We start from the raw sequence: 25,809 nt of genomic DNA, 5'->3' as shown, positions 1-25,809 counted from the left end.
TAGTCATGATATGTTATTTTTTAATATACTGTTGGAGTTAGCTTATTTAATTCATAAGAGAAATTAGCTTATGATTTATTGTCTTTATCTGGTTGGGGATCAAGATTATTTCTTACTTATATGAGATAGCACCTCTTTTTTATTTTCTGGCAAAACTAAGAGGTTATGTTAAGTTTCTTGAAAGTCTGCCCTCTGGGACTGGGGTTGGGGGGGTGCTTTATGAAAGAGAACTTTTATTACCTTTTCAGTTTTTAATGGCCCTTTTATATTTTCTGGTTTTTTTCTTATATTACCGCATTTTCTGTATTTCCAGAAATTTATTCATTTTTGTCTGGATTTTTGAAATTGTGTTTTTTGTTGTTGCTTTTCTGATTTTATTATTTATTTATTTATTCCAGCTTTAGTGAGGTAAAATTGATAAATGAAAATTATGTATATTTAAAGTGTACAATGTGTTGTTTTGATATACATGTACATTGTGAAATGACCATGGAACACTTCATGAATTTGCATGTCATTCTTGCACAAGGGCCATGTTAATCTTCTCTGATCATTCTAATTTTAGTATATGTGCTACCAAAGCAAACACCAAAATTGAATTTATATTCATTTTATATACATACATGTACTATTTACTGAGCATTTACTTGGGCCAGGCTTAGGTCCTTACAGTTTTAGGTGCTGAGGATACAAAACATAAAAATCGAAAATAAATCCCTGCCTTTATTGAGCTTGAGTTCTGCCAGAGGAGACAGGCAAGAAACAATATAAATAACATAAGTAATGTAGTGTGCGACATTATATGCCGAAAAGTAAAACAAAGCAGAGAAATGTAAAAATAAAAGCATTGTAGTTTTAGATGGAACAACAGTAGAAGGGCCTCCTGAGAAGATGGCATTTGAGTCAAGACCCAAACAAAGTAGGCCAGGCAGAAATCTGGAAGGAAAGACACTCCAGGCCGAGGGAATAGCAAATACCCTGAGACAGGAGTGTGCCTGACTTTTCAGAGTGGTAAGGAGGCTGCTGTAGCTGAGGAAGAGGGAGCAAGGGGAGGAGTAATAGGAGATGAGGTAAATAAGGTAAATAACAAGGGGCCACATGACGTGGGTCCATGTAAGTCATTGTGAAAGCACTGGTTTTTGTTCAGAGTAAGATGGGAATCTACTGGAGGATTCTGAGCAGAGGTGAAAGCATCTGATCTAAAGTAACAGATTCTTACTTGGGCTACTGTTTTGAGAATAGATGAAGAGGTGCAAGGCTAGAAATAGAGAGACCAGTTAATAAGGTATTATAATAATCCAAACTAAAGTGGCTTCAACTAGCCTGACAGCAGTAGAGGTGGTGAGAAGTGTTTGGATTCTACTCAGCTGTAGTATTTTGTACACTCACATATTGATACATTCATATAGTATTCCGTTTTATGGTTTTTAAAATCTGTTGTTTGTAGTTCTTTTCCTTTTTCATTTTGTACTTTGTTTAATTGCATGTTCATGTATTTTATTTTTTTACCACCATCAGAGTTTGTCTTGCCAGTGGTTGTCAACCTAAGGGTGTGGAACACTTAAGGAGCCACTGGAAAAACTTTTGAGACATCCCTCCCTTTTTTGGTTGTCACATGAGTTGGGGAAGGGTATATGTTGGCATGTAGTTCCCTGGGTCCTGGGGATGCAAAGATCCTGTAGTTCCTGACACTTGTACACGATGAAGAATCATCCTGTCTAAAACATGCCCCCATTACGAACGAAACACTGACTCTCTAGCTCGTTAATCTTTTCAGAGAACTAGTTTTTTGATATTGTGAACTCTGTCATTTCTAAATTTGTGGATCATTGATTTCCATCCTTTATTTCCTTCCTTTTTATTTCTTAAGTTGACTTTGCTTTTTTCCTAATTTCTTAGCTCATTTGTATTTATATTTGTCTTCTGATCGATGTACAGTTGACCCTTGAACAACACAGGTTTGAACTGCACGTTCTACTTATACATGGATATTTTTCAATAGTAAATAACCACAGTACTGCATGATCCATGGTTGGTTGCATCCTCAGATTTTCGACTGAGAAGAGGGCTGGCGTCCCTAACCCCTGTTCTGTTCTCGGGTCAACTGTATTTGAAAATGTAAATTTCACTTAGGCACTCTCTCAGCTGTGCCCTACAAATTTTGATATGTGTTTATTTATATTTCCCAAACACCTGTCATGGTACCAGCACATAGTAAGTACTCAGTAGGTATTTGTTAATCAATTCAAACCGCTCCCCCTGCCACCAGCCCACTTTTTTCATTAGAGAGTAGAATCCATGTTTACTGATGTGTTGCATAATTTAAGTTGGGTGTACTTATACTTGAGTTCATGTTAATATGTGCTCTTTATATTTTAGGTGCAGCAGTTGCAAGGAGTTTACAGTTTACAAGAACAGCATTTCTGGACCTTATGTTCTGATGTTTATGTTGGGGCCTTGAAATTAGTAGTAGCACCTGATGCTGATGCCAGGTGGATTTTAAGCCAAACGCATAATATTTTTACTCAGGTATGATTTTTTTACTAACTTCTTTTAAGGGTCTAGGAATTTATGGTCTCTACTAGTCTTAAAAATATTTACTATTTAACATATTGAATATATATATACTACACTGTGAGGTAAGTGAAAGTTTTTTTCAACCACAGAGTCAAATTTGGGAGATGCTTACTTTAGTGAATACTGTTAATGAAGATAGTCCTGTTTACTCATTGTTGTACTGATTTGAGCTCCTTTAAGAAAAAGTAGATTCTCCCTTACTGTACACTCCTTGTAAGACATGTTATATGATGTTTGAAGCTAGGAATTCTAAGATAGCATTTGGAATAAGAATAATGTCTGGTCAGTGGCGTTAGCTAAAAGCAAACTATGTTACCATTTTTGTTGATAGCAAAGCCATCTCTACTTCTGTGTCATTTAATGGCTTAATATGCTGTTGAGTTTTTCTTAATTCTGTATATGGAATCATGAATTAGTCAGTGCATGACTGCAACCAAATTATATCAGGTAATGTTTATGCCATCATGAGTTGACATAGTCGGTGACTGATAAAGTAAAAGTGATTACTAGGTTATTGTGTGTATACTGGGAGAATAAGAACATCATGTCAAGAATGTCTGAGGAGAGAGACCACAGATTTTTTTTTTTTTTGGTCTAGTTTGCTGGAAATATTTGGCAAAAAATCTAGATGTTGACACTGCTTCCAAAATTATCTAACACATAAATCTAATGAGGAAACTGATTCCATGCCTTAAAAATCTGTGCTTCAGTGTTCATTGCAGCACTGTTTACAATAGCCAGGACATGGAAGCTACCTAAGTATCCATCGACAGATGAATGGATAAAGAAGATGTGGCACATATATACAATGGAATATTACTCAGCCATAAAAAGAAACAAAATTGAGTTATTTGTAGTGAGGTGGATGGACCTAGAATCTGTTAATACAGAGTGAAGTAAGTCAGAAAGAGAAAAACAAATACTGTAGGCTAACACATATTTATGGAATCTAAAAAAAAAATGGTTCTGAAGAACCTAGGGGCAGGACAGGAATAAAGACACAGACGTAGAGAATGGACTTGAGGACACGGGGAGGGGGAAGGGTAAGCTGGGACAAAGTGAGAGAGTGGCATGGACATGTATACACTACCAAACGTAAAATAGACAGCTAGTGGGAAGCAGCCGCATAGCACAGGGAGATCAGCTCGGTGCTTTGTGACCACCTAGAGGAGTGGGATAGGGAGGGTGGGAGGGAGACGCAAGAGGGAGGAGATATGGTGATATATGTATACGTATAGCTGATTCACTTTGTTATACAGCAGAAACTAACACACCATTGTAAAGCAATTATACTCCAATAAAGACGTTAAAAAAAAAAAATCTGTGCTTAAAAACGGACCCAGCCCTCCTGATGTGATGCAGTGGGACCTGCATGACCTGTGTGGCACTCTTGCCAGAAATGGTTAATGTGAATCCCATCACTAATAAACAACCAGACAGACCCACCTTGTGGACTGTTACCCTGGATTCTTAAAAAGTGTCAGTGTCATGAAAGGAAAAAAAGGAACAACGGGGGATTCTTCTAGATTAGAGGAGACTTCACAGTTAAATGCAATGTGTGGTCCTTGATTGGATCTTGGACTGGGGAGAAACAGCCACGAAGGGAACTATTGGGTAATTAGAATATGGACTACATAATAGCTCATATAATTGTGTAGGTGTTAAACTTCTTGGGTACGATAATGGGATTGTTATAGAAGGATGCTTGTATTCTTAGGAGATACATGCTGAAGGCTTTAGTGGCAAAGTATCAGGATGTCTAACTAATTTTCAAATGTTTCAGCAAAAGTAAAAAGGATTATAAATAAATACATATATAGAGAAATAAGGCAAATGTGGCAAAATGTTTGCGATTGGTTTACATAGGTGATGGGTAGATATGCATTTATTGTGCTATTCTTTTGACTTTAAGGCTTTTCAAAATAAAAAGTTAAAAAATAAAAGTTTGGTGGCTCCTCATTGCCACCAGGATAAAGCCCAAACTTTCTAGCATGACACAATTAACTTTTCAAGCCTCTCTCCTACTATTACTCATTGCCATGTTCTTCATACGCCAGCCCCACCAGACTATTTACTTATCTGTGTGAGACAAAATTCCTACTCTAATGTAAAGGTCCAATTCAATTGTTACTTTCTCTTTGAAGCCTTAAAGACCCTTCTAAGCATCATATATATAGAGAAAGAGAGAGGGACAGACTGACAGTTTAAATTCAGGACCTTAGCATAAATTAAACTATCTCTCTTCTCTAATAGAAATGTATGGTTATGTTCCTTTGGAATAATTAATGAAATAATCTTACAATGTAGGCAACAGCCAGACTTCCTCTACTACAAAACAATATGCTGGTACCACTTATTTACTCTAGACTTTTAAGAACTGTCTTTTCTTAACAGACATTATAAGAAGTCTGTACCACCATGAATTTCATAATGCAGCATGCAAAACCTTCACAATATGTCTGAATCCTTCTCACACCTCCTCCCTTTTTCAGAGGCAAAAGGGAGAACATGACTAGTAACAACCTTGCTTTTCACTGCCATTTCTAGATCATTATTCTCTCCTTCAGTCTCGATTTTCTCCTAGTTGTACCATGTCCTTCCACCCTCACAGTCTGAGCTTCTGCCCACCTCTAGGATACCTCATACCATCCTAAGACTTTGGCACTTAAGTCACTTAATTTTCCCTCTGAGAAGGAATGCAATTTATAGGTTTAGAAATGCGCGAGCAGCTGTGCTTAGAACTGCTGAAGTTGTAATTGAAGTAGGTGGAGGGAGGTTCTTCTGGTAACCTTAGAAATCTTGGCTTTTACAATGGCTGAAGTTGAAAGTTTACTCAGCTGCTTCTTTGGTTTTGGAAACTGTATTTGGGTTTTGAAAATTTTAAGCTCTAAAACATATTTTAAGCCTTTTTATCAGCTAAGGTCAAGCCCACTTGATTTCATTCCTTGCAGAGACTAGGGACTCTCTTAGGCTTGCAGTGAAAATGGTTCAACACATTTTTCCCAGCAGGCAGAGGGAAGTCATCCTTCTCATGATTTCCATTCCATACATTTAATGATTGTAAAGTTGTTTTGTGATAGTTGTTTTGGTTCTGACATATGCAAAATTGAAGTTTTTTATTAATTTATTTTCCTTTTCTGCTTATGCCCTAGTCATGCATATTCATTATGCTATGAGTATATCCAAGGCCTTGCAGTAACATTTGCAATTCATGAAATGAAATTTAAATTTTTTTACATTTTTAAAAAATTTTCAATTATATCTTAATCATAGATTTTACTTATCAAAAGTAATAAAACTCAAATTGCTCCATTTTTGAGAAAAAAATTACACTAATCCTTTAAGTACATTTCTTGTAGAAAGACTTGAAATACTGGTGGCCTTAGTTCCAAAAGACCAAAAGAAGGATTTTCTCAATACTTTGTGGTTCTATGACATTTTAATGTATTTTTCTTATAGCTGATCTTAAATTGGAATTTAAATTTTTTTTTTTTTTTTGGTTAAAAAGCTGTTCTCGTTAAAATTTATATGGGGATAGCTTTGAAAAGGTTAACATAAGTTTGAGAATTATAACATTTTGTTTTGTTTATAAAACTATAAGCTTTGCGACTGTTTTGGAACTGTACATTAAACATGTCTTTTTATTCTCATGTTCCATAGTTGTCACTTAATCATGAATGGCTAAGGCAGTTGGCTTGCTATCACGAATATAGAGCAATACTAGTGAATTGGTAGAAGTCTCTTCAGTACTTTGATTCCTTTGGGATTATTAGTTAAGTGACAATCCAGCTTTTAAACTACAGGGTTTTTTGTTGACATAGAAGAAGTCCCTCTCCTTTCCACCGTGTGCACTAACTTTTTAAAAATGATTTATCATTTGGGAACAGATGAAATAGAAAACTTATTATTTATGTTTAGTGTATGAACAGGAAGTGGATGTGGGATACTGGATGAGGAAGGCAATTTATCATTTATGTTTCTTGTTTTAAACTGGCTGATATCATCTGTTAATTTTTTTAATATACTTTTGTTAGAAATAAAGTTTGAAGAAAAATCTAGAATATGCTTGGGTTCATTACCCTCGTCAGTTCCACAAAGCAGAAAAGACAATCAAGGCTAATGCGTATTATTTACTCCTTGATAGAAATTGTACCTTGATATCTTCCATCTTCTCTTCTGCCTGTTTCTGTTATACCTATTAAGTCCTAAACCCCTAGCTTCCTGCTTCAGCTTTCTGTGCTCTATTTTGTAGCCTCAAAGTAGAAGTTAACACTGATAGCCAGGAAGGAACCAAAAAGCCTCCTCACTAACCCAAATGGGAGTTCCCCAAGATTCAGAGCCTCCCACCTCCACCGCTGTCCTGCGGGCGTGATCCCTTCCTGTCTCTGACAGTAGGGAGTAGGAGAAGCTATCTGTGCCTTTCCAGGTGGCTAATTGGTTTTCCACCCTTCCTGTTTGTAGGGGGTTTTAATCTTTTATAATTATTGATTGTTTTTAATTAACCCACAGGGGTTAAGTGTTCATTGGTTGATGGTGGTGGAAATAATAACGGCAGCAGCAGCAGCTAGCCTTACTGAGAGCCCGCCACATGCCAGGCACTGCATAGGCATCTAACGTATTAATCTACCTGCCAGACAGGTGGGGTATTATCCCCAGTTTACAGGAAAAGGAACCCAGACCCAAGTTATTGTTCATGACTTGTAATTTCATCACATTAAGTCACTATTTCACGAATTCTGAGATGATTCAGTTTTCACATGGAAGAGTAAGGCAGTTTTTCAAGAATTCATTTTTAAGGGATAAAGACTAATATTCTACATTGAGTCAAAAATTAGAAAGTTTCTGCAGTTTTTGAGACTTGGTAGAGAAATACAAACAACTCAGTCATTTTCTTTAGCCATATTCTTGTTTATTTTTCTAAATTTTTACTGCTGATTTGTTTTCCTTTCCACAACAATGAGTATTTATGGAGAGTATTCCAAGTCTATGATTTCAGGTTAACACTTATTTCTTAGACGCATGGATGTTAAAAATAACTAGCTGTCTTTCCAACTTAAAAAAGTGTTAACTGAATTATGGTTTATACATGATTCTCAGGATATAAGACACAACAAGTATTCTATGGTTTTCACTTTTTTTGAGGACAACCCTCAGCCGGCCTTAGTGTCATCCCAGTGGTAGGTAGAATATTTAATGGAACGGAGCACTGTTTTGATCTGCTGGAGTATTTGTCATGTCTTTGTCGTGTGGATAAACTGTACAGAAAACCTAGTTTGCGTTCAGGAAGTAGGTGACTTACTAAAGGAGTCTTTGGAAATTCCACTTTTTCTCTCTACATTGAAGGAAATTGGGAAAGGAAAACGGGAAGCTGGAAGACTTAAAGGTGTTCCCATCCAGCCAGACGGATGAAACAAAATGACTTTTTCTGTTAGACTGGGCTTCTGTGTAAAGCAGTAGGCCCTCTGGGGAAAGATATCAGCTTGAGTAATTAACTTGTGATTATGCAAAGATCAATTTACCTAGCCTCTTTGTTTTTCCTCTTTCTTTTTTATTGCCTTGGGCTACCTCATTTCTTATTACCATCTTCACTGTATATGGGGGGGGTGGTTAGGAAAGTGGCAGAGATAATAATGGGAGCCCAACTTATTTTGTCCATTTTTCTTTCATTAGCAATTTTGTTAAAGAGAAAAGAAATTAAGCCAGTTTATTTGGGCAATAGTTGTTTTCTCCTAAGGTTAGATACACCAGAATTTTGCAGAAGGGCTCCTAAGTATAGTTATTATGGGGCCCATCTGGGTTGAGTAAATCAAATATAATCAATCATAATAATTTGTTTTTTATAGCATGTAAGAATCCTTTCTTGTATATTCACATATGATCCTTACAATAGCGCCTGATATGTAGCAAGGATTTATTAAATGTTTGTCAAATACTGGATGAATATATAACAATTTTGTGAGATAAGTAGGATTGGTATTTATCAACACTTTTAAAATTAGGAAAACTGAGATTCTCTTTCAATTTTTAGCTTAAAATCATACAGATGTTAAGTTCTATCTTTTTTCTGCCACAAAACTCTTTGAGTGCATGCAATTCAATGTATTTTGAGAGAACTTTAACTTTACCACAGCAAGGATTTTTCTTTTTTCTTTCTTTTTCTTTTTTTTTAACGAGGCAAAAACGCTAGCATGCTTTCTGTGCCGGAAAGCTCCTGGGGTCTTTTCCAGCTTTTTATTCCACTAGAGCAGCTCCTGACTCCTTAGACATTCATTAGTGCTGGGCAGAGCCCTCCGACTGGAATGCTAGAAAAAAAGCCATGCTAGAAAGTAATGCTTTCAGGAGCCCAGAAATTCCTGGGAGAAGGTAGCATTATTATTTTATCCCCCACTCCGGCTTTTCTTTCTCTTAGATGTTCCACTTTACATTCTATGTTGCTGACAAGAAAGTGCTTATTGTAACTGATTGTATGCTTTAATCTTTAAAAATTGTTTTTTTATTTGAAAGAAGGAAATTAATAGAATTTCAGTTCATCCAACAGGTATTTATTGATCATTTACTGTGTGCTGGGCACTACTTGAGGTTCTGGGAGTCAGCAGTAAAAGACAGACAAAGTCCTTTTATCTCGGACATTATCATTGGAGAGTGACAATCAACAGCATCACAGCAAATAAGTTTTATGATATATTAGAAAGTGATAAGTGTTATAGATAGGGAGAGCAGGGTAGGGAGACTGGGGGTGCTGAGGCATTTACCATGTCTTGCACCAAGCTTTGTTTTTGTTTTTTGTTCTTTTGATGGGTAGATAGAGATAGATAGATAATATCTATCTCATCATCTCATCTGACATACTGTATTTCCTTGCTTGTTTATCATCTCCCCTCCTTCCTAGTTCCCAACATCTTATAAACTCCAGGAGGGCAAGGGTATTTTTTACCTATTTTGTTGGCTGTTGTATTCCCGGGGGACAGAAGAGTGCCTGGATTCCAATAGATGTACAAAATGCATTTGTTGGATGAATGAATTGAATGCATTTTTTAATAGAGTGGTCAGGGTAAGCCTCACTGACATCTGAGTAGAGATATGACAGGAAAGGGAGTATGTCATGTGGCAATCTCAAGGAACATTGTTCCAGGCAGAGGGCCCAGTGTGGCTGGAACAAAGTCAACAAAGGGAGAGAAGTAAGAGATGAGATCAGAGAGGTAATAGGGGCCAGATCATGGGAAAGCTTTGAAGGCCATTGTAGGACTCTGGGCTAAGGACTGAGGAAGGTAAGCTGTTGTAGGGTTTGAGTGATGGAGTGACATCACTATAGTTGCTCTGCTGGAAACAGACCAAAGGAGGGCAAAGGTAAAAGAGTGAAAACGAGATCAGAGGCCGTTACAAAATGTAGGCAAGAGATGATAGTGACTTGGGCCAGGGGATAGCAATGGAGGTGATGTAAAGTGATCAGATTCTGTATTTGCATTATTTTGAAGGTAAGGCAAACAGGTTTTGCTAATGGGTTGGGTATGAGAGAAAGAAAGGTCTTTAAGTTGCAACATTGAGGAAGGAATTGAGCCCGAGAAGATACAGGATCAACAGTTTTGAGGGGAGGAAATAGGGATCAATTTGGCTGTGTTTCGATGCTTGTCAGACATCCAAGTAGAACTATCAGGTAGATGGTAGGTAGGTTCCAGTCTACAAAAGGTATGAGCATGTAGACGGTACTGAAAGTCTGGATACTGGGTGAGACCATCTAGGGGACAAGTGTCAAAAAAGAAGGGATCTGAGGACTGAGCCTTTGGGTATTTGAGTGTTTAGTATTCAAAGACAGGAGGAAGAACCCGCAAAGGAGACTGAGAAAGATTGATAAGTGAGGTAAAAGGGCAACCAGCGAGTATTCTCTGGAAGCCAAGAGCAGGAGAAGTGTTTCAGTAGGAGGAAGTGATCGTCCGTGTCCTTGCTGCTAGATTAATTACTAAGATGAGGACTGAGAATTGAGCACTGGTCTAAGCAATTTAGAGGTGACCTTGACAGTTTTGGGAAGTGGTTGGCAGCAAAAGTTTGGTTGAAATGAGTTCAAGAGAGAAGAGAGTAAAGGAATTATAGACAGCAAATACAGAAAAATTGATAAAACAGGAGAGATGGGGGCAAGTTTGAGAGCAGTGTCCTTGAATAGCAAGTTTATATCCAAAATTGAAAAGAGGAGTTGGAGTGTAAAGTAATTCAATAACAATTAGATGGTTATGCTTATTTCAGTGTTTAAAATCATTTATCATAGGAAGATTTAGACTGGATAGATTTATGATTTTAGTAGCCAACTAGTCAAGCACTGTGGTGTTTTCTAGCAGAATAATGGTAGCTGGGTAACCTCCTTTTTCCAGAATTCACTTGAGCAGGGCATGTAATTAGTAGCATAGCTTTCTTTTGTAGGGCTAAATGGAGGATCTTTTTTGCAACTTATTAACATATTTGTTTCTAAAATAAAATTATTGGCACTTTATGATGAAAAATGGAGAATTCTTTCCCAAAGACAGAAAAGAAAAATAATTCTTCCCTTTTTCAAAAAAAAAAAAAAAAAAGGAAATTTTTTTTCCTACTACTTTTCTGAAATGTATAGTCTATTATTGGTTTGTTTGATTTTCTAATTTTTTTTTTTTTTTTTAACTTTTCAGGCCGGAGTGAGACAGCTTTATGTACAGATTGACTTTGCGGCCATGTAAATGAATGAAAAGAAATTATGCTTTTTGGGGGACCTAAGTTTTTCTGGTACTGTACAATCCTAATCATTGTACCTAGCTTTTTAAAAAGAGAAATCATCACTACGACTCCCCAGCACCAAGTAGACCAGGTAGAGTCAGCCGATTGTGCTCTGCCAGGAGTTTACAACTAAGGGATCAGAATTAAGAGGATCTCTCCTGGACTTGTGGTCTTCTGTGCTTCTTCCCTCCAAACCATTTTGATTTCTGAGGTTTCTAGTTTTGTTCCAGGGTATTGTTTTCTGTTTGTTTGTTTCCTTTGTTTTTCATTTCAAATGCCCTCACTCCCACCCCTCATCCTAGCCAGTAAGAAATTCAGACAGTGGGCCTCTAATCATCTGGAATGTCTTCACTGAAGCTGCTGGAAACCACTGCTTTCATTCCCAGAAAACCAGTGTTATTTTAAAAAAAAGAAAGAAAAAGAAAAATGGAAATCTGCTTTATATGTAATGTCACAATTGTTGACGTTCTTCAATATAATCACGTTTGTAAAATTGTTTGTACCTTGCAAACTTATGAACCAAACCATATTGGGTTTTCAAAGTGCCTTTGTATCAGAAAATGTATTTGCCAGCATAGAAATGTACCATCAAAGGTCATGTATATGTTTTTTTTTTTAATGGGTATTCTGTATTCTGTACAAAATAAGACTCTTGTTAGTAATGTATACAGATGTCTTTTTGTGTACTTGCAGAATAGGTTTAGATATATAAAAATCTGCCTTTTATTGCTTTATCCCATCAAAAAATAAAAGGTGTTATTTTGCTTTTTAAATCAAATTCAGTTATTACATTAAATTATTTTGTGTACTGTGTTTTCAAAACTTTGCAAATGCTTCTGTTATACAGATGGGTGTTTTGACTTACTTAAAACATCTGCTAAATTCCAAATTTCTATAAAAGCTACTGTGTCTGTGATAAACTTTCGTGTATCTCTCCTTGCTGTTTTTATAGATTCTATTAATGAAAGGACAAGGCATGTAGAGTGAAGGCAGAAATGGTTGTGACAATGTTATTTTTCTTTTTCATTCTTCAAACGCCAAGTCATACGTTTTCCTGTGCAAGTGTTACACAAATACAGTTGCTTTCAGGAATCCTAAAGCAGCATTTTACTGACTTTGAAGTATTAAAGGTACGGAGTAAATGTGGTAACATAGAACTCTTCCTAACACAGGTATCTTGGAAGTTAATAAATAAGTTGATTTCTAGGCTCTTGTGTGTTTGAAAAATAAAATTGCAATTTGAGATAAGTGCTTGAATGTTCTACTTAAATATTCTCTGTGTTTTATGAAGAAATTGTTCTGGATAGACATTTTCCCATTGTACTTCATTTTATTACAGTGTATATTCCCTTTTAACTGAAAGGGAAAAATTAAAATTGTTGGGGGGAAAACCCTGCAGGATGGAAATGAATGTTTAGAATGTAGATCAGTAATAAGCACTTTTTCACTGATGTGGCAGAAATCACTGTTGATTTTGTCTAAGTTTCAGAGTATCTGTTTCCCTATTTCTGACCTACAATTTATGAAATATACTGTGTTAGGAAAACTATAGACTGCTTTCTTCATGCTTTTCTAAACCACTGCAGATTGCCATGAACTGTCGATAGTCCCCTTTTTGCAGATTAAGTAGTATTTTCAAAACATTTTTACTTACTGCCAGGCAGTTCTAAAGCTAAGAATTCCTGCAATAGAATGCATTTAACTGAAACAATTGTTAAGATGTTTCAGGAGGGAAATATAAAAGGAAATGTCCTGATAATGGTACTGCTTTTTCATTATAAGTAGTCACTTGGAAGTTTGCATCCACTACCAAGCCTGATAGAAGCCTGCGATAATCTATAGGTTTTGGCATATTGTGGAAAATGACAGATCTAGATGAAGGCGGGGATTTTAGAGGTGTGCCTTTAAAAACTAATTATGTGAAATTGTACTGATATTTCACATACAGAGATAATATTTGCACTGGCCTGTAAAATTTACAGTGCACATTGAAGATCCAATTCTGCCTTTCACTGAGGCCTCCATTCCAAGTGAAGTTTCTTGTCAAAATATGCATCACTTTATTTAACTATGCTCTCAATACACAAGTGCATGAGTATGGTTTTTTTGTTTGATAGGGAACAGAGTATATATATAGGACATTTGAGATGAAACTCTTAGTTTTGCACCTGTTACAAGAGATCTCCAGTTCATATCATTTAGCAGGTTGGCATTAACATTTATGCTTTAATGAAATGTTCTTAAACCTGTGTGTGCAGCAGGACAAAAAGGAATTTTTTTCTCCCTCTTAGGAAATACTTTGTCTTCTCAATGTTCTTGGCACAGATGTATTGCTGAAGTAGATAATTTCACTGAGAAATACTCCTTGATTATTCTTATAAATTTAGAATTCAATGTTCTTGGCACAGATGTATTGCTAAAGTAGATAATTTCCCTGAGAAATACTCCTTGATTATTCTTATAAATTTAGAATTCAGTGTTCTTGGCACAGATGTATTGCTAAAGTAGATAATTTCACTGAGAAATACTCCTTGATTATTCTTATAAATTTAGAATGTCCCTATTGTTGGCCTAATTCTTGGGGAAAAAAATCTGAGTATAACTTTGCTAATATTTTAAAAACCAAATATTCTCTGGAGAAAAAAATTGTATTGCTCAGGGAATGTTTACCTTGCCAAGTAAACTTCCCCAAAGAGAAATATACCTATACTAGTTTTGTGTTTTTAAATCTAGATTATATTGATTGAGATGAAGGGCTTAACCTATGTACGGCTCCCTTATTTTGCTTACTCCTTGTGCACTTTGTGAAGGACAGTATCTAGTTTATCTGTAGCTCAGTGTTCCTCACACATCCCCACGGCATCTTCTGCAGAGGCATAAGGAAGTGGTAACAGATGTTACTGGCATTTTCCATGTACCTGGAATGCTCCAGCGTTCTTCAAAGCCTACTGGTAAACACCAATAACCAAAATACTGTGACTTTTGTGCACCTTTGTAAAGCAGCCAAATCGTTGACTCCAGATGCAGGTGACCAGAGTTCTATAATGTTTTTACCTACCATGGTATAATCAATTTTACAGAATTATTAATATGGTAGCATCCTCTTATATAATGCTGGGATTTAAGAACAAAAATAATTCATTGCTTAACATAGAATTTTACATCCAAGGAGACTGTCCTTAGAAGCAGTCTCATTCTACCTCTCACTTTACAGATGAGAAAATTGAAGCGCAGAAATGCTGTCATTTATTCAAGGTCACAGAGATAATGAGTGACAAAGCCAAGACCAGAATCCAGGTTTTCTGACTTACTGTGCTTTGTCTCCAGTGTAATTCTGTAAATGTGTTGAAGAGGCATTTTTAAATAAAGGACATCTGACCTCCATTTTTGGTACATTAAGGCACTTTATAAATGGAGTTTTTTTATTGTCTTATTTTTCATAGCTAATTATGAGAGTTAGAATATTATTTCCATAGTATTCTTTATGAAAGATACGATTAATTTTTTTACTCTTTTTCACTTTTTTACTCTTCTGGAACCAGTTTCTGATTTTTTTTTTAAAAATAGTGACAGGTGTGCATTGGATACTTTTAACTTGTGAGTAAATTTTTCTGTTAATTGCCCAAGACTAAATCCAATTTAAGGATTGTTTAATTTCTTTATTTTGTTTAAATTCTGTGAATTGGTGCTTTTTAGAAACCAGGCTAATTCATAGGTCATATCATTTCATCCTTGTTAAGTTTTCAGTCACCGGAGAGCTCTTGAATTCTTAATGTTATTCTCAGAGCCGCACAAAACTGGGCATTAAATGTTGTATAGAATAAAACAAAATTTTTAATAGGGTAAAATTTTGAAGTCTTATCAGAATCCCAAATGCTAAACTGCTACTTTCAACTCTTCATTAAAAGCATTACCTTGAGAAGTTAAAAAAAATAAAAGAGAAAGTTAAACTTTTTTTCTTTCTGTCACTATCTTCGAAACAAATTATTTTCCACTTCACCAGAACTTTGACAAAAAAGGAAATTATTTTATTCTTTAAAGAACATTCAATAAAAGTTGTATTCATAGAAGATTCTTTCAAGACACAATCCCCAAAAGCCTTAGTGATCCAGACTTCTATCATAGAATCAAGACAATGAACAATTATGTATCAAAAAAAGTATTTGCAGAGAAGTATAGTTCTATTTAAAGGTCAAATCGATGTCTTTGAGGGTGTCTTTGGTTTATGTTTAACCATTTCCTAACTACAAATTATACAGAAAGGGTGGGGTTACTTTTATTAAGTGTTTATGTATCAGGCTCTTTGGCCTTTTTCATGTTATCACATTTAAAATCCTCATATTTTTATAAAGAAGGATTTTTCCATGATTTTGATCCATAGATCTTTTTCAGATATATTTTACCTTCTGATTCTCCTAACATTCTTGTGAGGAAGGAATTAATTCATAACTCCATTTTACAGATAAGGAAGCTGTTGCGAGAGAATGTAAATGACCGAACTGGGGGATAGCCAGTGGTAGAGCGCTGATTCTAGATCCAGTACTTCTTGGTGACAACTACTCTGTTTTGTATCTCATTCTACAATGATTTAAAGGTCCAAGAAGTTGTAGCAGATCTAAACACACTCTCCTATAAAATCATGAACCATCACCATGAAAAAATTGATATAGGGGAATAGTTGTTATATATATACATTGGTTAGACTCATTCCTTCTTTGGATGCTCTCTTATGCTTATTACCTTTGCCATTTAACTTAAACTGTGCAGGCTAAAAAGAGCAATCAGAGCTCTTTTAAGCACTTTTAAGAACTTTTTTTAAAAAAAGAAAGTAAAAAGTTTTCTTGACACTCACAGAGTAAGCTGCTTAAAAGGGACTGATTCAATAGTGTCAGCGCCAGTGTGTGAAGAGAAACTGAACTCCTGGCCAAGAGACATTAACCTAGTTAGTAGGAAGTTGTCTTCCAAGAAGTACAAATAATTTTGCACTGCATGAGAGGGATACATAGGATTTGATTTACAACGTTACATTTTATAGACACCTTTTCAAAAGGAAGAAATATATTTCACAATTAGTAGTAATCTATGCTTAAACTTAATAATATTTAACTTTGAACTCTTCCCATGGCTTTAAAAATTTAATATTTGTAATTTTGATCCTGATGGAAAGTCTGTAAAAAAGAATGTCTTTGTCTCATACATCCTATTGTCACCAAACTTAGCATGAATTTACACTTACGCACTTAGTAAATGTTTGGATAACCAGTGAGTAAATATTGTAGACAGCAGTGGATACACAAGTAAGGACTGGGGACAGGTAAACCAGTAATTTATTGTTTATTACAGAAGACATCTCAGCTTTTCTTTGGCATTTTTGCACAAATAAGTCACTTTATATTCACTTTGGCCATTTTTTTTTTTTTCAAGTAGCCCTGTAAGCTAGCTGCTCCTTCATTTTAATACAGGAACAGTGGAAATATCGAGATGTTTTCCATTTTGCGTGCTGTGTTGGACAGGAATATTGTAGAACTGGGACTGTGGAACCTGGGTCACTTGAATTTTTATATTTTGTATAGCCAAATGAGAAACCACACTCTCCTTTGTTTTTATAGAAAATTGCCATATTCCTATTACTTTAAGGACCTGTGTATAACAGTCTATTTCACTTATCCCAGGTGTATTTTCATCCAAAACTCTTTCAAAGGTATATCTTGAAGGTACTTCTATAAAAACAACACTACGTGTATTCATTAAGTGATTTAAACATTCCTAAGATAGTTTTTATCTTCTCTTTTTCCCCTCTAAATACTAAATTTCAGTAGAACTTCTCTGTATTTCTTTACTTATTTTCCATCATCTCTTTTCATTGCTGCTTCCAATGTAAAACTTCCCTTTTTCACTAGTGGGGAAAAAAAAAAGCTTTATTTTGAATTTTAGTATTTGAGTTTTATGTATCATATATCATGCATCTATTAGGCTTAATGAAGATTCTATTCTGAACTAGACATATCCTGTCAAGAGCTTGCCAAGTAATCATCTCATTGCTTCCTCTAAGAGCAAATTCAGTGATATTTCTGCCCAAGTGATATTTTGCCCCAACATTTGTGACTTTGATCAATACACAGAATGGGTCTTTTATATCAGAAATACTGTGAATGAAAAATTGCCAAATCCTATTCTAAACACCCCTGCAACTCTTTACCTCCCTGTCTTTAATGGTTTCTAAACATATGGCCAAGTTTGAAGTTGGGTTTGATTCCTATGGTGAAGAGTATGGCATCAAAACATTTCTAAATAAACGTTTGAGTACAAGGCTAGGTTGGAATGTCAAAGACTATGTTGTAATTTGGTTTGAATATGCTAAAGTGAGCAATTATGATTTGCCTAAGAACAACACAACAAATTCATAATGCATATTTCACTTTTTTCTACTTGAAGACATTCATGTATATATTTTGTTTAACCTCAGATGTATTTAAAAAGAATGATAAACAACTGTATCAAAATTCTTCCAATAAAATTTCTGTTTAAAAATCTTTACCTGAATTGTGTCTATTAGTTTGATGAACTGAAAAGAACACTGTGAATTTAACAGTTATTGGAACAGATTCTGGAGGACTTAAGGAACGGAAGGGAAAGAATGATTCTCGGGGCCCAGAAACAGCAAAATTGATCAGGAAAGAGGAGATGGTAGGAGACTTGGAAATGTCTTGACATTGTGAAGATCCTCATTGTGGATCCTCCTACTCATTATTTTACCTCATAAACAAGTCTTAAAGTATTTCCAGACATTACCATTAACCCCAAATTGTTCTCTCACCTCATTCCCTATGATCTCAGCTTATAGGAAATGAAGACCAAAAACATCTGACATGAGCCTCCATTATCCTTCCAAATGTTTTCCCTCTAATCAGAAGAAATTCTTTTTTTTAAGTAACTTCTCCACAAAACCCCAGATCCCACTCATCCCACCTTCTGAGACATACTCTTACAAGGCAGCCTCTTCCTACTATCAATCTTTGCCACACAATGAGGGCTTCATCCTCAGTGTGTCTGTTGTCAAGCATCTTACATGTGGTCTACACGTGCTTCTTCCACTTCCTTTCTAACCATTTCTGTAGCTCCTAGTAATATTGTTTCACTCCTTCCTAGTTTGTGGAGTTAATCAAAGGCCATCGGTGGCTTGATTCTTGTCACAACTGTGGCAGAACTACCAGCATCTCAAATTCAACAAAAAGAAAAGAATACATTTACCTTTCCCACTCAGATCTCTTTTGAACTACCATTTCTGTCAGAATTCCTTACAGAATTCTTAGAAATCTAAACGTCGCCTTTGCCACACCCCCGTTTCCTGAATCCCCTATCACAAAGTCCTCCTCGTTCTGTTAGGGGAACCACTGACTGAAACCACCCGCCCTGCCCAGGCATCACAGTAACCACTTGCATGAGTTCTCCTACGACAGGAGGTCCTGGTAAGGAACGCGGAACTAACAAGCTACCACCAACTGGAAGAATTCGGGAAGGGTCAAAAGGAGAGAGGAGACGCCAGTCCGTATGTCCTACCACCCTCCCAGAATCCTCCTCGCTGGAATCCATCTTGGCTGAGCAATGCACGCGCCACCAGGAAGGACCCTGAGGACCCTCAGGCTGGACCCTGAGGTTGGCTGAGACAACCCGGAAACTAAACCAATGACCATAAAACCCGAGACGGCAAGCCACGTGGCAGAGCAGGTCTCCTGGGTTCCCTTACCCTCCTGCTCTCCACCCAGGCGCCCCTTCCCAACAAAGTCTCTTGCTTTGTCAGCACATGTGTCTCCTTGGACAATTCATTTCTGAGTATTAGACAGCAGCCCACTCTCGGGCCCCGGAAGGGGTCCCCCTCCCTGCAACAATTCTTTGCAAATCTTTTAAATTCCCCTTTCCATTCCCACTGCCCTACTCTAGTACTTCATTGATAACTGTACGCAGAGTCACTCTGAGGAACTGTCTGACTTCCCATCTCGTCCATGCCCAGCTCTAGCCACCTCCATTTCAGCACACACAACACACCACAAAAACAATTCTGGCCTGAGGCAGGAAGTACAAGGAATTTCTGCTGAATCAGACTCCTGTCCAGGCCCTTTGAAAACATTTCCCCTAACCTGGTTTCCTGATTACCTTCTGCTTGCCCTTCTGCATAGTGGACTTTGACCTGCTAGAGCTAGAGCACCTGCCAGGGACTCCCTGCCCTGCCTTTCCTGTGTTCTCTGGAATTAGCCTCTGGCCTAGTGGAAGTCCACAGTGGCCTATCAACACCCCTTTAGAGCAGCCTCTTCTGTTTACATACAGGTTTAGGCAAGTTATTTACTAAAATAGTTCACTACCCAATCTTTCTTTATCTAGAGTTTTTGGCTTCCTTCCCCCCAGAAGCCACCCTGTGTTATACTAACAAAGTAAGCTTCCCAGTTTCCATTTTTATTCCTTCAGCTCAGGAATCGAGTGGCTCTCTAAATGCTCATCAAATACAAATTCCTCTGAACAACTTTAGCAACTCATAATGCTTTGCCTTCCCTCCTTATTCAATCTCATTTCCCATGACATGGCAATAAGCAAACTTTTCATTACTCTAGACCAGAGAAACAGCAAAGACAGAGAGAAGCAAGCAGGTCTAACAGATGTAGATAAAATGACAGCAATTTAGTATTTTTCATTCTGTATGCAAAAAAGAAAGAGAAAACATCATTTTAATAGGATTCAAGCTCATTCAAACAATCTGTCAGCTCATCCAGCTCTACTTCCAGACTTAAAAAAAAATCTACCATGAAGTTCAGGCTTAGCACAAGCTACCAACATGTAAATGAATAATTCAACTTTATCTAATAAATTCCTATAACCAAGAGGAGTAATAATGGTAACAGTGTGACAATACTCAAAGGCATCAAGTCTGGCACAGTTCAAACAATCAAAATTTATTGAAAACAATGGATGAATTATGCTTACAATATAAAGTTTAGCACCTCTTTGAAAAATGGTTCTGTATGGATTGTTAAAGTGAATTGTACTCTTTGAAAGACAGTCCCTGCTAAAGTCAAAGGACTGAAAACAAAATAATATGAAAACAAAAGCATTCCCCAAAGTATTTTCTGACTTTAGGTACGTATAATATTTTAAAAGGGTGACACTCACTGTACAAGTAAACAAGAAGTTAAGATTCACATCTAAGCACAGGTATAGTCTCACAGCAATTAGAACCCTGCCATTTGGCCTGGACTTTTGAAAACATTGTAACTGCTTCTAAAATTATAAATAAGGTCTGTCTGATTAGCCATCACTGTTTTTCCACCCTAGGCTTTAAGTTAGATCAGACTGTTGTTCAACTTTACAGGGGTTATCTGTCCTGTATATGCATCATACTACTTCCCCTTGAGCAATGATTTGTACACAGGTCATACTGATTTCCTCATAACTTCAAATCAAGACAAAGTTACTACATTTGTAGTTACATCATTTGGAGCAAAGGCTTCCCATTGGCTTCCAAAGACTTCCCCTAGACAATCCTGTAGTAGTGGCCAGCAACTATGGAAACCCACAAGAACTACAACTGAGAGAGGAGAATTTTTCTCTGTTTGACAGAGTTATGATTTCAAGAGGGTAGCGAAAACCTCTCTTGCTTTTTTCCTCTATCCCCCCTCCATATAGGTCAGGATGTAGGCCCAATCATGAAGGTATGAGACACAGAGCAACAGAGTAAACAGAACTCCAAGTTTCTGGCCAGAGGACTAACGAAAGGGAGCCTAGGGAACCAGGAAGTAGTGAGGAGATGATAGAGAGGGAGGAAAGCAACGTTGTAAAGTTGATTATGAACCCCAAAGTTCACTCTCAAGTCACTAATGCTTGGATCTGATCCTATTTAGCATACCAAAAGAACTTCAGAACTAAACTATCCAATTGACTAGGTCCCAGATTGCCTAGGTTCCAGACCAGGTCACATAAGTCTTAGGTCACAAGGACTGCAGTTCTTGAAAACTGAACTGACACTGGAACCACAGTCCACAGAAGGTGGGCTGGTGACGGCATTCTGCATCTAATCAGGTTCATTGCCTGTTAAAACAGAAAGAATGCCATTCACCATAGAATCTAAACGACCCAGAATCTCATGATAGAATATTCAAAATGTCCAAGCTACAATCCAAATTACTTGGTAAAGTGCCACAAAACTTTCAACTTCCAGATGAAAAACAATCAACAGATACCAAGGCTGAAATGACATCAATGTTGGAATTATCCAACAAAGATGTTAAAGCAGCTACTACAAAAATGCTTGAACAGTCATTTACCTTGCAACAAATGTTAAAATGGAAAATTGAAGGTATAAAAAAGAACCAAATGGAAATTTTAGAACAGTAACCAAAATAAAAATGTACAAAATGAACTCAACAGCAGAATGGAGAAGACAGAGGCAAGAGTGAGTGAATGGTACTGGCACAAAACCAGAAATATAGATCAATGGAACAGGATAGAAAGCACAGAGATAAATCCATGCACATATGGTCACCTTATCTTTGATAAAGGAGGCAAGAATATACAATGGAGAAAAGACAGCCTCTTCAATAAGTGGAGCTGGGAAAACTGGACAGCTACATGTAAAAGAATGAAATTAGAACACTCCCTAACACCATACACAAAAATAAACTCAAAATGAATTAGAGACCTAAATGTAAGACCAGACGCTATAAAACTCTTAGAGGAAAACATAGGCAGAACACTCTTATGACATAAATCACAGCAAGATCCTTTTTGACCCATCTCCTAGAGTAATAGAAATAAAAACAAAAACATATGGGAACTAACGAAACTTAAAAGCTTTTGCACAGCAAAGGAAATCATAAAAAAGATGAAAAGACAACCCTCAGAATGGGAGAAAATATTTGCAAAAGAAGCAACTGACAAAGGATTAATCTCCAAAATATACAAGCAGCTCATGCAGCTCAATATCAAAAAAACAAACAACCCAATCCAAAAATGGGCAGAAGACCTAAATAGACATTTCTCCAAAGAAGATATACAGATTGCCAACAAACACATGATAGGATGCTCAACATCACTAATCATTAGAGAAATGCAAATCAAAACTACAATGAGGTATCACCTCACACCGGTCAGAATGACCATCATCAAAAAATCTACAAACAGTAAATACTGGAGAGGGTGTGGAGAAAAGGGAACCCTCTTGCACTGCTGGTGGGAATGTAAATTGACACAGCCACTATGGAGAACAGTATGGAGGTTACTTAAAAAACTAAAAATAGAACTACCATATGACACAGCAATCCCACTACTGGGCATAGACCCTGAGAAAACCATAATTCAAAAAGAGTCATGTACCACAATGTTCATTGCCTCTCTATTTACAATAGCCAGGACATGGAAGCAACCTAAGTGTCCATCGACAGATGAATGGATAAAGATGTGGCACATATATACAATGGAATATTACTCAGCCATAAAAAGAAACGAAATTGAGTTATTTGTAGTGAGGTGGATGGACCTAGAGTCTGTCATACAGAGTAAAGTAAGTCAGAAAGAGAAAAATAAATACCATACGCTAACACATATATATGGAATCTAAAAAAAAGAAAAATGGTTCTGAAGAACCTAGGGGCAGGACAGGAATAAAGACGTAGACGTAGAGAATGGACTTGAGGACATGGGGAGGGGGAAGGGTAAGCTGGGACGAAGTGAGAGAGTGGCATGGACTTATATACACTACCAAATGTAAAACAGATAGCTAGCAGGAAGCAGCCACATAGCACAGGGAGATCAGCTCGGACCTCTGTGACCACCTAGAGGGGTGGGATAGGGAGGGTGGGAGGGAGACGCAAGAGGGAGGGGATATGGGGATATATGTATATGTATAGTTGATTCACTTTGTTATACAGCAGAAACTAACACAACAATGTAAAGCAATTATACCCCAACAAAGATGTTTAAAAAAATAAATAAATGAAAATAAAGAAAGAAAATACATCAATAAAAATTATCCACACTAAATAACAGAGAAAACAGATTGAAAAAAAAAAAAAAAAAAAGAACAGAGCTCAGAGACCTGTGGGACAATAAGAAATGTCTTAACATTTTGTTCTCAGAGGCCCAGAAAGAAAGGACTCTGCATAGAGTGATGAAGCATACATACACTGCTGAAAAAATATTTGAAGAAATAATGGCTGGTAACTTCCTGAATTTGGTGCCATAAAACTACAGATTCAAGAAGCTGAGAAACCCCCAAAGGATAAACCCTAAAATATCCACATGAAATGCAACATAATCTAATAATTACAATCAAAATTCGCAAGCTTTATATAGATGTCAAGAAGCTAATTCTAACATTTATATAGAAAGGCAAAGGAACTGAACCAGATGCAATTTTGAAAAAAGAAAAAAACTAGAGGAATTACACTAGCTGTTTTTAAGGTTTACCATAAAAGTAAGAAATCAAGACAGTGTAGTATTATAGAAGGGAAAGAGACATATACTGACAGAATAGCAAAGAGTCCAGAAATAGAGTCACACAAATATGGTCAAAACAAATATGGCCAACTGATTTTTGACAACAGGGCAGAAACAATTCAATAGAGATGGTCTTTTTAAACAAATGGTGTTGGAGCAATTGAGTATCTATACGCAAAACAAAAACAAAAACAAACAAAGGACGAACCTTCATCTAAAACTCACACTTCATAAAAAAATTAACAAAATGTATTACAGATCTAAATGTAAACTGCAAAACTGTAAAAATTTTAGAAGAAAACAAAGGATAAAATCTACATGTCCTTGAGTTTGGTGATAGGTTCTTATACATGGTAATAGCAACATGATCTATACAAGAAAAAGTAATAAACCGGATTTCATCAAAATGAAAAACTTTTGCTTTGCCAAAGACATGGTTAAGGGAATCAAAGGACAAGCCAGAGATTGGGAGGAAATATTTGCAAATCACAATCTGACAAAGAACTTGTATCCAGAATTTATAAAGTACTGAAAACTTGGGACTTCCCTGGTGGTCCAGTGGCTAAGACCCCACGCTCCCAGTGGAGGGGGCCTGGGTTCTATCCCCGGTCGGGGAACTAGGATCCCACATACTGCAACTAAGCCGGCACACCGCAACTACTGAGTCCACATGCTCTAGAGCCCATGCCGCAACTAGAGAAAGCCCGCACGCTGCAACTTGAGAGCCTGTGCGCCGCAACGAAGAGCCCATGTGCTGCGACGAAGACCCAACACAGCCTAAAGCGAGAAAGAACACTCAAACCTGAACCATAAGAAAACAATTCAAATTAAAAGAGGGCAGAAGGCATGAACAGATGCTTCATTAAATAGGATATAAAATGGTAGATAAGCACATGAAAAGATGTTCAACATCATTAGCCATTAGGAAAATGCAAATTAAAACTATGATGACATACCACAACACACCTATCAGAATAGCTAAAATAAAAATATTGCCAATATGAAGTGCTGACAAAAATAAAGAGCAATGGGCACTCACACTGCTTGCAGCAATACAAAATGACAGCCACTCTGGAAATCATTTTGGCAGTTTCTTATAAACTTAAATGTACAGTTACCATATGCCCCAGCAATTGCACTCCTGCCTATCTTCTCTAGAGAAATAAAAACTTACGTTCACACAAAAGCCTGTATGTGAATATTTTAACAACTCTATATGTAATTGCTAAAAATTGGAAAAATCCAAATCTCGTTCAAATAGTGAATGGATAAACAAACTACAGTGTATCTAAACATGAGACTACTACTTAGCAATAAAAAAGAATGAACTTTTGATACATGCAATAACTTGGATGAATTATAAAAGCATTTTGTTTTGAAAGAAGCCGGTTTCATTTATATGACACGCTCAAAAAGACAAAACTATAGAGAAAGATCAGCTCAATGGTTACAAGGGATTATAGGTGGGTAGAGGGGTGAATATGAAGGGATAAGGCGAGGGAGTTTTTCTGGGTGATAGAACTATTCTGTGTCTGGATTATGAGAGTGATTTCACTGTATGATAGTTTAAAATAGCATTAAAAATAATAGTATTAATAGTATTAAAGGGCTAACAACTATTAAACAAACAAATGAATGTAGTGTTTAGGTGTTTCAACTTTAATGGCCAAGACACTGGGATTCCACAATAGTAGACCAAAACCAATATCATTCATCCTTTTTCTGCTGATGAATAGTGCACATTTTTCATTTTACAATTTCATTTAAATTGAGGTTAAATTACATACAGATTAGAGTTACCAGATTTAGCAAATAAAAGCACAGGCACTCAATTCAATTTCAATTTCAAATAAATAATCTTTTTTTTTTTTTTTAGTATAAATGTGTCCCAAATATTGAATGGGACATATTTGTATTTAAAAAAATTACTCATTGTTTATCTGAAATTCAATTTAAATGTGTACCCTGTTTTATCTGGTAATTCTAACACAGAAAAATGCACAGATCCTA

At 36.5% G+C, this 25,809-nt stretch overlaps 1 protein-coding gene and 1 non-coding gene across 4 annotated transcripts in view; one reads left to right on the top strand and one right to left on the bottom strand.

Annotated features, from left to right (window-relative positions):
- Positions 1-11,933, top strand: part of SLC30A7 (solute carrier family 30 member 7) — a 77,372-nt gene extending 65,439 nt beyond the window's left edge. For all 3 annotated transcript variants that reach the window (XR_009700513.1, XM_061186264.1, XM_061186263.1), the window contains 2 exons: positions 2,380-2,529; positions 11,232-11,933. Coding sequence is in view for 2 of the 3 variants with exons in the window: in XM_061186264.1 (XP_061042247.1) it covers positions 2,380-2,529; positions 11,232-11,279 (198 nt within the window). In the remaining variant the exon portion in view is untranslated. The remainder of the gene's footprint in view (positions 1-2,379; positions 2,530-11,231) is intronic.
- Positions 484-589, bottom strand: LOC133089230 (U6 spliceosomal RNA). Its single transcript, XR_009700611.1, has one exon. It is a non-coding gene; the product is annotated as a U6 spliceosomal RNA (small nuclear RNA).
- Positions 11,934-25,809: the final 13,876 nt, after the last annotated feature.

This window comes from Eubalaena glacialis, chromosome 3 (assembly GCF_028564815.1).
Source record: "Eubalaena glacialis isolate mEubGla1 chromosome 3, mEubGla1.1.hap2.+ XY, whole genome shotgun sequence".
NCBI lineage: Eukaryota > Metazoa > Chordata > Mammalia > Artiodactyla > Balaenidae > Eubalaena > Eubalaena glacialis.
This window is presented reverse-complemented; position numbering and strand designations above follow the sequence as displayed.